The following is a 13496-nucleotide window of genomic DNA, read 5'->3' as shown; positions in this document are numbered from 1 at the left end:
CTTCTTTTAGAAACGGGGCTAAACTTACGGAACATTGTTTTTAAAATGTGGCATCAAAGCCACCTGCTTCAGGTCATTTGTTCATTTTTAGATGTCTTATAGCATAAGTGATTCCATTCAATGAAATTGGGCGGTCACAAAAGTCACTATCGGCCTCATTCAGCTGATTAATATTAGGAATGGACCCAAAAGAGTGAGAGGCAGTTTGATTACACTACTTGGAAGTGTACACGTCACTGTACAACTCAGCGTAGTAGTTTGATATTTTCTTTGGGTCATCAGTGATGGACCCATCAACCTTCATTTATGTTTAGCGTGTTTTTAGACTGCTGCCTTACAAGTGTAAATAAGTTTTCAGAGTTCTGCTCTCCCCCTTCGAGCCATCTTCTACCTGATCTAACAAATTCTACTTCAGCTTTGCACATATATATCTCATACGCTTATATATCTCACTTATACATCTCATATACACTTGTATATCTGATATATATCCTAAAGGCACAAAAGTACATCAATAATAATTTAGAAATTAATGGGTGCAGCCCTATTTGTTTTGGCGTACACGGTTCCGAGATTCGAAGTGATTGTTAAACAAATGAAAATTAGTGAAATAACATCATTCCAAATAGATAAGTACACACCCTTTCAGATTCTGATTGAAAACCCATCCAGTTCAGAAACATTGCTTTCTCTGATATCTACGGCTGTTTGTAATGCAAGCTGTGAGTGATGTTCTCTTTAAACAACGAGACAAACCTCAGATCTTTGCCTCACGGTGTGTTTCTCTCTCCACAGATAAGGTGGATGGCCAGTAAGGTGAGCTGCGGACGGGAGTAGAGCCATGATGGTCCAACGTATGGAAAGCCTTGTGCTGCTGGAGGTGAGGGCAGTGGATGAAGCGTCCTGGGACAAAGCCCGGTCTGGGACGTCAGGACCCTGATGCAAAGTGTCGTCAATGGACAGTGAAGATGAGGGAATTCTCACAAGAACACAAATCATACCTGAACTTTTTTTTATATATATATATATATATATATATATATATATATATATATATATATATATATATATATATATATGGTTTGGTATAAAACCACAAACCATATATGGTATATATGGTTTGTGGTTTTATTTGTTGGGGAGAGCAAACCAAATGGAGAAAAAATACATTTGTACAGCAAACCCTGTTCATTTAATTAATTTAATAAGGAAATAAATCTTAATTTAATACAAGACCAACGCAGGTTCCAATTCTTGTGTATAGTTTTTCCTTGATGCATTTATCAAATATGCTTCATTCTGATTTCATTATTAGTGAGCCATTTGAATACTTGCATTAATATTCGATTTGTGATCTTACCTCCTTATATAATATAGTTACCATGTGACAGAGAACAAGAGATTTTATAAATATATTTAATTGTATTGATCATAATTCTTCGGTGGAGATGAATAATAAGAATCTCCAGAGTGTGGACATGAGACCCTCCCCCAGAACTGTGATACATCCCATTACTATGAGTCTTCACCATCTGGGGGTCGGGGAGGTCACGTGGTCGACTCCTCTTGACGGGATTTCTTCGCTGCCTTGGCCACCCATGGGTTTCCTACGTTGACTTCACCGTCCTGTGTTCTACTCTCCACCCAATCCTCCGCCCGCTCACGCATGTTCCCAGCAGCAGAGCAGACTGAAGGGAGGGATTCACGTAGGAATTCTGCGTCTCGCGTCTTTTCACAAACAGAGTTGGAAGAAAAATACATTTACTCCGTTGCTGTCCACACCATTTCCCTTCATCAGTGAGATACAGGTCTGTCCGTATCTCGAGTCAATATCTAAGATCTCAAAGTCCTCGTACCCGCTGTTTCTTTCAGATCCTTCCTCCTGTTTGACTGCTGTTGTTGATAAGGCATTAACAGGTCTCCAAAGACAATAATGTTGATTTCTGCTGGGATAATGTGTAAAAACAAAAGGAAGAAGTCATTTTACCATTATTTACATTTCACATAAGCTGGCTTTGTGTGATCTGGTGACAACAATAAGTCATCCCTTATTTCATTGTTAAAATGGAGAACCTCACCAGCGGGGTGGGGTGTAGGGGGGGAAAAAAACCTTTATTGCCACTGATGTCAACGTCGTCTTGATGTTCCCGAAACAGCGTCTGCATCCCAGCACCACCACCTCCTGGATCAACATTTGTCTGAGAGCGTCCCAGGTTCTCACAGGCCGCGCTGCCTTTTCCACGGTCAACGTCAACTTCCTCTTGTTCTTCTTTTACAGTCAAGATCACCAGGTCCGTCTCTATCTTAACATCGCTAATTATTGGATGTGCTGGTGATACTGGAGTGTGTCTTGAAGCTTCAGACCCTTCCTCCCCTTTCACGTACAGTGTTCTCACATCAAGTCGCTGTGCAGCCACGTTGGACTCGTCTCCATCACCGACACGTCCCATGTTCTCACAGGCCGCGCCGCCTTTTTCGTGGAAAACGTCAACTTCCTCTTGTTCTTCTTTTACGGTCAAGATCACAAGGTCCGTCTCCATCTTAACATCTGTATTTATTAGATGTGTTGGAGACACTGGAGTGTGTCTTGAAGCTTCAGACCCTTCCTCCCCTTTCACATACAGTGTTCTCACATCAACTCGCTGTGCTGCCACGTTGGACTCGTCTCCATCGCCGACGCCGTTACTTATTTCTGAGTGGTTGTTTTGTGCCTATAAATGCAATTTGAGATTATTGTTTACATGTTAAAAAATCAAGTTAAGACAGAGAACTTCCCCCAAAAACACAGATACCAAACTTTTTTTTTGCGCATATTAATCCAATTTGTTTGAAAATGACTTAAATGCCACAAACACCACACCCTCACCGCCGCCTCTCCTCTGTGTCTTTCTGTTGATCTGCTCCGTGGCAGCCTGCTCCACCACCCTGCAGAGCCTGCACCGGGGTTGGGGCGTGCGATCAGTCTGGCATTCTGCATCAACACCTCTCGTCGCTCTCTCTGGCTAAATAAAGCAAAATTGTATTTATAAAGCACAGAAAGCACATGAAATACAATGTGCCGCATTGAGGAGGGAATAAATTATTTTTAAACACACACACACACACACACACAGTGAATAACATGGAACATCTGGTTCCAGTGGCACCTGTCAAGGGGTGGGATATATTATATATATACTGTTGTATATTATTATTAATATATATATTTACTGTTGTATGTTATTATATATACTGTTTTATATTGTAATTATATATATACTGTATATATTATTATTATTATTATATATATATTGTTATATATTATTATTATATGAGGCAGCAAGTGAAGAGTCAGTTGTTGAAGTTGATGTGTTGAAGCAGCATAAGGATCTGAGCCACTTTGACAAGGAGCACATTGTGATGCTGGACGACTGGGTCAGAGCATCTCCAAAACCACAGGTCTTGTGCGCTGTTCCCGCCATGCAGTGGTTACTACAACTACTACTACTAAAAGTGCCCCAAGGAAGGACGACCGGTGAACCGGCGACAGGGTCATGGATGCCCAAGGCTCAGTGAAGTCCAGCCCGTCTGGTTGGATCTGGTTCAGAAGAGCTACTGTAGCACAAAGTGTTGAAAAAGTGAATGTTGCTATGATAGAAAGGTTTGGAACAGACAGTGCATGGCAGCTTGCTGCGTATGGGAGCGCTCAGAGTGCCCATGCTGACCCCTGTCCACTGCCGAAACCTCTTGAATCTCTTGAAGCGCCTACAATGGGCACTTGAGTGTCAGAACTGGACAATGGAGCAATGGAAGAAGGTGGCCTGGTCTGATGAACCACGTTTTCTTCTACATCATGTGGATGGCTAGGTGGAGAACAGATTGCACCAGGATGCACTATGGGAAGAAGCCAAGCTGGTGGAGGCAGTGTGATGCTCTTGACAATGTTCTGCTGGGAAACCTTGGGTCCTGACATTCATGTGGATGTTACTTTGACACGTAGTACCTACCTAAACATTGTTGCAGACCAAGTACACCCCTTCATGGCAACGATATTCCCTCCGATGGCAGTGGCCTCTTTTAACAGGATAATGCACCCTGCCACACACGCAAAAGATGTTCAGGAATGGTGAGTTCAAGGGATTGATTTGGCCTGAAAATGATCTCAACTCGATGGAGCGTCTGTGGGATGTACAGGAACAACAAGCCCGATCCATGGGGGCCCCACCTCGCAACTTCCAGGACGTAAAGGATCTGCTGCTAACGTCTTGGTGCCAGATACCACAGGACACCTTCAGAGGTCTTGTGGAGTCCATGTCTGGACGGGTCAGGGTTGTTTGGGCGGACAAGGGGGAGGGTACACACTTTTAGGCAGGAGGTTTTAATGTTGTGGCTGATCGGTGTATATCATGTGTACAAAGATGCACATCGGGGACGGCCTATTATTCTGAAACCCCGTTAGTCTGAAAAATCTCGGGTTTGAGATGGTTAAGTTTAGGTATAAGGTTAGCGATGATTAGGGTTAGGGTGTCCTCCATGTCCAATGGGACATTTTTCTGACTACAGGTATTCCTCACCTAATGACTGACCCGTGTTATTTCAGGGTAAGGTGGCGTGGCCATTGCGAATGCTTGTGTAGTGAATACTGAGAGACTGAGAACGAGACAGACTGAGAACGGTGATGCGTGATGAGATGCTTGGCGCTAAGACACCGTGGTATTGTGCGCAGCGTACAATACAGACTGGTCGGAGAGGTGGTCGTAAGTCCAAACGTTGGTTAAACAGGTTGGTCGTTAAGTGAGGAGTACCTGTACTGGGTTTTCGGAATAATGGGCTGTCGGAACAATGGCATGGCACAGCACAAACACGCCCTCATTCATGCAGCAGGTGCACCAAAATTAATCACAGGCAGATTAAAAAAATTGGTTTTAAAGTGGTAATCTGTAAATTCCTTTGTTAAAAAAAGAATCCCATATTTGATAAGTATCCAGTATTAATTTAACACTGTAAAAAAATAAAATAAAGCAGCATAGCAGTTAACTGCCGATATGGATGAAGTCATAAAAATATAAAAAAGATAATCCCAACACCTCATGTGAAAATAAAACAAACAAATTAATCGATCAAACGGACCTAATCGATGGCCGCGTCAATGGAAGTGACCGTGGGTGCGAAACTCACTAAAACACGAAGGGCCCTCACTAAAGCCAGGGTTTGGTTTGTCCGTTCTGGGCCACTATAGAAGCATGGCGCTGCAACATGGCAGCCCCCGTGGAAGTGTACCCGCTCCCTATTTCAATGTAAACGGCTCATTCTAAGGTAACACGACCATTGTTATTTTCATGGCTATACACTAATTAAAACATACTTGTGAATATTACATTCCATTTCTGCCAGGTCCGTTCCATTCTACACACTGCCCCTTTAAAAGTCACATATTGTCCTCCCTTTCACCAAGTTGATAAAGGTCTCTGAGGCCCCGTATCCTGCAGCAAGTAACGCATTTCGAGGGGTTGTAGGTTGAATTACCTGTCCAGCAGAAAACAGGCAACTTCGGCGTCACTCTGAAAACATTTCTCCCTCATCAGCGACTTCCACTGGGGGAAGGCCACACCAATGTTTATCCTGGTTTTCTGCCGTCGCCTCTCCCGATTTCGTTTGGATTCCTCGCGTTTTCGCTTCTTTGACAACAGGGACTCACACTTCCTCGACTTCTCTTGTGTCAAAAAATAATTATGATCCTCCATTTGTCAAAATCCCAGTTCCAAAAACTCCCCACCGCACTCAGTGTTCGACTAACGCCAGCTCCGCCAGCTCCACCTTCTTCTTCTTCGTCATCGTCGTCTTCCAACCGGTGCATTTCCGGCCGCGCACCGAAAATAAAAAAACGCGAAAGCCCGTCTCTGGGCTGCCCCTTCTGGGCTACCGTAGAAACCCGACGGCGCAGCACAACATGGCGGCCTCCGTGGACGAGGACCCGCTCCTTCCGGTATGAAAATCAACGGCTCGTTCCGAGGCAACGGAAACACGACGACTGTCAGGTGCGCGGGGCGACGTGCAGACCGAGCACACTCACGAACGTTTCTCACGCTCACGAACGTTTCTCACGAACGTTTCTCACACTCACGAACGTTTCTCACGCTCACGAACGTTTCTCACGAACGTTTCTCACGCTCACGAACGTTTCTCACGAACGTTTCTCACACTCACGAACGTTTCTCACACTCACGAACGTTTCTCACGCTCACGAACGTTTCTCACGAACGTTTCTCACGCTCACGAACGTTTCTCACGAACGTTTCTCACACTCACGAACGTTTCTCACGCTCACGAACGTTTCTCACGCTCACGAACGTTTCTCACGCCGCGTTTGCGCCAAATCCGTGCCGCTCGCGGTGGGAGGGGGCGGGCCGGGCCCAACCCTGGGATCTGATTGGCCTCGGCAGCAAACGTGCGGTCCTGTCATTGGGTACTTTCACGAACCGGCGCGGAGTGGGAAAACGACGTTTTCTGAATGTTATAATACTTGTGTGTTACAGTATATATTTATTTATGTATTATTTATCAATGTATATATTATATTTATTACTTAACTTGGAAAATTTCAACAGGTCAGGATAGCAAAAACACATGTCTGCCAACCAACTCGCATGAAAATAACATTTTTTGAATTATATATATACATATACATTTTTTTGTATTTTTTTTTAATATATATATATATATATTATTTTTTATATTACAATATATTACAATTTTTTTTTCACAATTTAAATTTAGTGTCTGGGCTCCAAATTTCATCACGCCCTCTCGCAGCAGATGAAATGACCAGCGGCAGGATTTATGTTAATATGTTATGTTAACGTTATTATATTTGTGTGTTACAGTATATATTTATGCATTATTTATCAATGTATGTATATTATATTTATTTATATTATATTTATTTATGTATTATATATATATTAGACAGACAGACAGACAGTGAGGATGGATTTGGTGCCAGGGAATCCAAACTCATGGTAAGTTCCAACGTGACCTCATAGGAACTGACGTTCGGGTTCCGGCCCGAATGATGAAACGGTCCCAGCTCGGTAGTGGTCAACGCAAAACACTTGCTCAGAATTCTGTTCGCCACACCCCTTTCCTTCGTGTTTTGTTCATATCTGTGGGGTGCGTTGCTGAAAAAGAGAGGGAGCTGTCGTGCTCTGGCCACCTCCCCTGGATAAATAACGTTGGGAAAAAAAATCTTTAAACTTCGTTTACACTGCGCTGCGACACAGGGACATTTTAGGAGAGGAGCGTTAGGGAGTCCGACAGTTAGGTTTGGGTTACAATTGTGTTACGGGGATGACAAACGTCGAAGAGGAAAGCGTGTTTCGAAAGTTTCTTCTTGAAGAAAAAGCCGTGCCAGGCTTAATGAAGGTCAGGTACAGGCAGACAAAATGAGACCAGGTGGCAGCTCTGAGGACAGGCAGCAGGGCCCGGTGGGCTGCAGCCCACCAGGGGAAAGAAAATCCGACCAGCAATCCACAGGTCACAGCACATTGACCAGCATGGTTAACATAGGGAGGCATAATACGATTTTTTTTCAACTTGACCTATTATGTGGTATTTAACATGGGTCTTCACAGTTGGTTAATCCTTGTAATGTGTGGGTGTAGCAAGAAGGTGTTAATATATATATATATATATATATATATATATATATATATATATATATATATATATATATATATATATATATATATTTATATATATATATATATATATATATATATATTTATATATATATATATATATATATATATATATTTATATATATATATTTATATATTTATATATATATATATATATATATATATATATATATTTATATATATTTTTTTTTTTCTCCCCAAGGTGATGGGGCAGAGTTTAGTTCCACTAGCCGCCTGACACCCACTGGCAGTTCCCCCGCGGAGTTGAGGATGGCGTGGTCCGCCAGCCGGAGCCGCACCACCAGCCTGCAATGGGCTTGGGCGAAGTTGGTGAAGCTCTCCAGGTAGAAGTGGCTCGCTCACACGCGCCTGTCGCTGGTCCGCGTGCCAGGGACCAGGGTGAAGCTGAGGGAGAAACTGCTGGTGAGCGGTCTACCCCCACTGATGCAATAGAATTCTCCAGAGCAGATGGGGGAGGGCGAGGCTCCGGGTGATGTTTTGGCAACGTACGTGAAATCTCTCGGGAAGCGCAGGGAGCGGAGAGCAATGGCACTAATGCCGGTAGCACCAGGTGCCAAAGCTTGGTTCACATGGGGTGGAACCATTATCATTTTTTTGGCCTCCAGTCACATGCAATGTCATATTCTCTTTGTGCACGATCGCTTTTGCACAATACGGGCAGTGTTAATGACCCGTGTCTCAGCATGACAGGTCTGCAAGGGAAAAGCAATCACACATCAAAAAAAACACTTTACGGCTAAAAAAGACAAAATTGTGCCTTTTTGGATCCAATGTACAATTATGAATTTTCTCAAGTACAACAGTGATGACCGTTTTACTAAGTGGAATTACATTCCCCCAAAAAAAAAAAAAAATAGTAATGGCACCTTGAAAGTGACTTGTGTAAGTAAATCATTTTCTCATCAACCTACCTTGGAGTTCACTGCATTTTTGATGTGGGCACCCGGTGCCTCCACATTGTCTTTCCACGCGTGGTGTTAAATTCGGGACGCAGGACAACCCAACTGTGAACTCTTGGGCTCTGGCTTCCAGTCTTAATTATGGACAGGCGCATCTGGGAAACATTTATTATTTCGGGTCATTCTAGATTGTTCTGTTAAAGTGACTTTAACCAGTAACACACACAAAGCCTACTTTCTCCGTATCGGTATGCCTACTCGCTGGGTTTTTTTATATAATAAAGTTTGAATAAGATTGAATAAAAGCTTAGAAAAGCAAACAAACATTTTAAAAGATCCTTAACAGATTCTGTATCTTACCGCTGTAAAGTTATCATCTTCTCGCCACAGGTGGACTATGCACAGCCGCAGTGCAGATGCAAAAACATCACGAAGACCAACTTCCGCTGCTGAGGTCACAGGGTTTCCTGTCAACGGCGGAGGTGCCTCTTGCAGAGGTCCACCATGTTGTCTGCATCCAGGTCCCTCTCGAAAAGTGAACAAATTATTACTCAATTATGATAAATGGGTTGAAAAACATTTTTAAGAGTTTTTAAATACCTACATTTGGTGAATATATGACCTCCAACTAAACGACCCTTTACATGTTAAAATAAAGCAGCCTAACTGTCATGATCGGCTTAGCTTTTAAACACCGAAAAATAAACAAGCAGGAGTAGTATTTAACTAAAAGTGTAGAATAAGAATTATAAGTAAGGTGGACCTGTTCGTACCATTCACCCTGACTAATACAAATATCAACCCTCAAATTCCATTAATCAATCCTGCTACTTAACTTGGAAAATTTCAACAGGTCAGGATAGCAAAAACACATGTCTGCCAGCCAACTCGCATGAAAATAAGATTTTTTTTATTATATATATATATATATATATATTCACAATTTAAATTTAGTGTCTGGGCTCCAAATTTCATCACGCCCTCTCGCAGCAGATGAAATGACCAGCGGCAGGATTTATTGTCCCGGCTGCCTCCAGATCCTCCTTGTCTGACCGGATCCTTCACTAGGTGTGTAGCAGGACTGCCATACTGGGGCTTATTCCTGGGGCAGAAAAAAAACAAAAAAAAAAAAAACACAACAGAGCAAAAAAGACAATAGAAAGAAGTTAAGCAAACTGATTATAGTTTACAGTATATGTAAAATAGTTTTGTGATATATGCTTTGTTGTCTGGGTAGTCAAGGTTATCATACAGTATTTCAGGACACCAACCCGGTCGCACACAAAGCAGTTTGTTATGAAAGGTGAGCGTGTTTAACCAGTGTGTCCAGAGTGTCGCACACCTTTTTCGCAGTCGATTCCAACGTCCTCTTGCTCGTCCTTTATCGTGTAAATCAGCAGCTCCGTTTGCATCTTAACATCGGTGTTTACTGGATCTTCGTGTTTTTGAGCGTACGAGTGCTCTTGGTGCAAACTGCCTTTCGGTTCTTCCTCCACCTTCACCGCCGGGGTTAGCCTCACATCGACTCCATCGACGCCGTTGCCGTTGATTTCTGGGTGAGTTGAGTCTACAAAAGGTGACGGGGGGACAAGTTTACACTGAGACCAGTTTTCAGACGAAAAAAATTAAAATAAATTAAACAAATACCAATCAACTGCCTCCTGCACTGGGTCCCAAACTGACAAATTGCCTTGTATTCTTTGTTCAAATGCAGTGCGTTTTATACTCTTTTCTACTACAGCGGGTTAAAAATGCTGAGTCAAGTGAGCTCATGTTCAACTACAAGTACACTAAATTTACCTTCAAAGTAAAACTGTAGACTTTGAATAATTTTTATTCCAATAACATTTTTTAAATTCAGTGTATTTTAAACATATTCAAACTATATTCGAGGAACGTCTTTCTGATGAAAGACAAGCAAATTTGCAGGTGATTCTGAGGCTAGCATCAAATCTAGAATGTAGAAAGATTTGATTAAATTTGCTTTAACTTGGTTTTATTTCCAGACCGTTACAATTTATGTAGTTCTATTAACCATTACGCAGTTTTTTTGACACGAAAAAAAACAAACAAAAAAAAACATTCTACTGAGAAAACCAAACTATGAGGAGCATTTCATTAATCGAGATTACACCGTTGAGACAAAGAGCTTTCCAAAGATCCCAGCCAATCCAAAAAAAGTTCCTTTTTTATGCCCAACAAAATCTGTTCCAACGCAATCCAAACGCCTCGCCCTCGCCCTCACCCTCGCCCTCGCCTCTCCTCGGGGTCTTCCTGTTGTTCAGCGCCGTGGCAGCGTGCTCGCCCACCCAACAGAACCGGTGCTGGAGGCTCTGGTCGCCGGGCCCAGCCTGGCACTGCGTCTTCAGGTTCCGCTGGGAGTCGTGACCAGGAAGGTGCGGCGGGGGAGGCTGTGGCTGAGCAGGCTGGATACTCCGTATGCCGCCCAGCAGCAGAGTCACGAGGCGCTCCGTGGTGCGTTCGCTGGCGTCGAGGATCGTCGAGACGAGCCGTTCCTCCCGCTGCTGGCTCTGCCGCATTTGTTGGGCGAACCAGGACTTTTGTTGGCTTTGCATCCGCTCTGAAAAGGCGTGCTGCTGACTGCTCAACGGGGAGCTGGCTCTCTTCCTCTTCCGCGTCGCACTGGACCTTGCACAAACAGCCGCTGTCGTAACACATGAGACAGGGTGAACTTTCACGCTTTGTTGAAAAATTGGGATCCCAACAGATTAATATATAAAGCTGAATAGTTTGTAATGGTGCAAGACAATCTGATCAAAAATGTTTATTTCCTCGCACAATGTGAGAGCATAACTGTCTCACCGGGCAGAGTCATCTGAGGCAGAGCCGCCGTCCCGGCTGTGGGAGGGCTCGCCCGCTCAGGACCCAGGCCTTGCTCCAACGTCTCGCCCAAATCAGCACCAGATTTCTCTGAAAATTGAGAAATTGAAGAAACAAAATAAATTAAATAGATACAGACAGGACGACACATGTTCCCAGTGTACCAAGACAGTGATGTTGCTTGCGACTGTAATTGATGGAGGTGCGACTACAGAACCTCCACCATTTTTGCGATGGAGTGTTTTCAGAGAAGCTTTAAATGCACCCGAATGTTAATTGCCTGGTAAAATAGGAAAACCGGACCTTGTAATTAAATTGAATTTTATAATACTGTGTCTTGAGGTTCTGTTGAAAGGGAGACTAACAACAAGTAGCTCGTAACACCAGTCTACATTCTGGTCCTCACCGGGTCTGTTATCTGGGTTTTGAGCAGCTGTGCATATTAGAAAGAAACTCACCAGAAACGGGCGCCCGCGGCAATATTTCATCTTCAGGCTTGAGCTCCTGCTCCATCTCAAACAGCAGTTTGTGTACTTGGAACATTGCCCGGGATCTTTTGTCCTCGGGCAACCGGCGCAGCAGGTCTACGACTGTTTGTCCAAATCTGGTCTCCTCTTCGCTCCGCTGGGCCATCCTCTCCTCCAGCTCCTGCCGCCGCTTGTCCATGTCCGCCAGGCGGTGGAGTAGCGCGTTGTCCTGCTCGCCGTGCTTCCTCTGCTGTGCCGACCTCGAGCCGGGCTGCTGCCGAGGAGACGCAACCGGGTTCGGTTGCCGGCCGGGGGTCGTCGTACAGGAAGGTGTCTGCGGTGCCGGCGAGTAGCGATGGTGAGCGACGGAGGGTCTGCACGGCTCCTCAGCCGACGGTGCTTCATCCCACGGCGGAGCGATGGAAGACTGTGAGTACACGTTCCAGTGAAATGGCGACTCCAGTTCGCTGTTACCCTGTTAATGATAAACAACGGCAATATTGGGTCAGGGTTTGAATTCACTGTTCAAAGGTTAAGACATACTGAAAGCCCTGAACTGTATAAAGTATAGAGTGAGTTGGGTTCAACTCGAACAGGTAAATGGAAGGTGATCAGAAATGATGACTGTGATGCGGAAGAACCTGATTCCTTTTGACTAAAAAATGTATTCGTACATCAGACAAAATGTTTATATTTAAAATTATATAAAAACTGAAATGAAAGGCTTCATAAGAAGTTGCAGACATCCTGGAAACATACTTAAAACTCAGTCAATAAGTTCCACATTTAACATGGAATAACAAGCTACAGTGTGCACTGAATTGTGCGAGGGGCGCAATGAGAAGTATAAATATACAGATGAATGGCTGTATTGTCGGCTGGAAGCGGACTAAACACAGCTTGCAATCGTCACCTCATTGTCGTCGTCGTTGATATGGGGGGACAGCCAGGACAGGGAGTAGCACAAGGTGGGCAGCCTCTTCCCCGCGGCCTCCCCGCTCCTCCTCTCCTGCAGCATCCTCCTCACCCGGACGAACTGTTCCCGCAGGGTCTTCCACCTCCGGAAGCACTCGGCGGGCTCCATGCCGAGCTTCTGCGATATCTCTCGCCACGAATTCAGAGACGTTTGGCGGTCTTTGAAGCACGGCGACGCGGTGTCGTACAAATGGACATGTTTGCGGACCTCCTCGGCCAGCCTCTCCTCGGTCAGCTCCATGTTTGTTTTCGCTGTTGGCGGAAGTGAACCGGAAATGCGTAACCGGAAACGCTCCTGGGCGCGACCCTGATCGGGCCCCACCCCCCGCGCGGACACGAACTTCAGATACAGATGAACATTCAAATATTATTTCAAATATTTGAGATCAGTCCCCAAATATAAACAGTCATATTTTAGTCTTTGTGAATTTACCATGAGTACAATAATCAAGGTTGTCAGAAATACTCATTAAACCATCATCTGAATGAATGGGAAACATTCTCCTATACTATACTAATACTACTATACTATACTAATACTACTATACGATACTAATACTACTATACTATACTAATACTACTATACTATACTAATACTACTATACTTGTACTAATAC

The 13496-nt window shown here is 44.0% G+C and overlaps 2 protein-coding genes across 5 annotated transcripts; both read right to left on the bottom strand.

Moving 5' to 3' along the window:
* Positions 1 to 1254: 1254 nt before the first annotated feature.
* On the bottom strand, positions 1255 to 5764 carry LOC307237526 (uncharacterized protein). 4 transcript variants are annotated; one of them, XR_013844409.1, is made up of 5 exons: positions 5506 to 5764; positions 2867 to 3002; positions 2079 to 2711; positions 1857 to 1946; positions 1255 to 1728 (listed from the first exon to the last, which is right to left on the bottom strand). XR_013844409.1 is itself a non-coding variant. In XM_080010250.1 (5 exons), exons 1-5 carry the CDS (start codon positions 5721 to 5723, stop codon positions 1703 to 1705), a joined length of 1071 nt encoding a protein of 356 aa, XP_079866376.1. In that variant the 5' UTR covers positions 5724 to 5764; the 3' UTR covers positions 1255 to 1702. The 4 variants fall into 4 exon arrangements, 3 of the variants coding, with proteins under 3 accessions (XP_079866376.1, XP_079866377.1, XP_079866378.1); XM_080010250.1 differs by having other exon boundaries at positions 2111 to 2711; XM_080010251.1 differs by having other exon boundaries at positions 1255 to 1946.
* Positions 5765 to 8002: 2238 nt separating this feature from the next.
* Positions 8003 to 13120, bottom strand: LOC307236590 (uncharacterized protein; the record flags this gene model as incomplete). The annotated part of the gene is made up of 10 exons (XM_080009060.1): positions 8003 to 8081; positions 8187 to 8389; positions 8609 to 8751; positions 8957 to 9123; positions 9538 to 9698; positions 9939 to 10163; positions 10842 to 11261; positions 11420 to 11527; positions 11896 to 12379; positions 12818 to 13120. The coding sequence occupies 6 exons, from the start codon at positions 13118 to 13120 to the stop codon at positions 9661 to 9663; spliced, it is 1578 nt and encodes a 525-aa protein (XP_079865186.1). The 3' UTR covers positions 8003 to 8081; positions 8187 to 8389; positions 8609 to 8751; positions 8957 to 9123; positions 9538 to 9660.
* Between the last annotated feature and the right edge of the window lie 376 nt (positions 13121 to 13496).

The sequence above is a fragment of the Zeus faber genome (genome assembly GCF_960531495.2).
Source record: "Zeus faber genome assembly, chromosome: 11".
NCBI classification, from domain to species: Eukaryota; Metazoa; Chordata; class Actinopteri; order Zeiformes; family Zeidae; genus Zeus; species Zeus faber.
The sequence above is the reverse complement of the archived record's forward strand: the minus strand, read 5'-3'. Positions and strand labels throughout refer to the sequence as shown.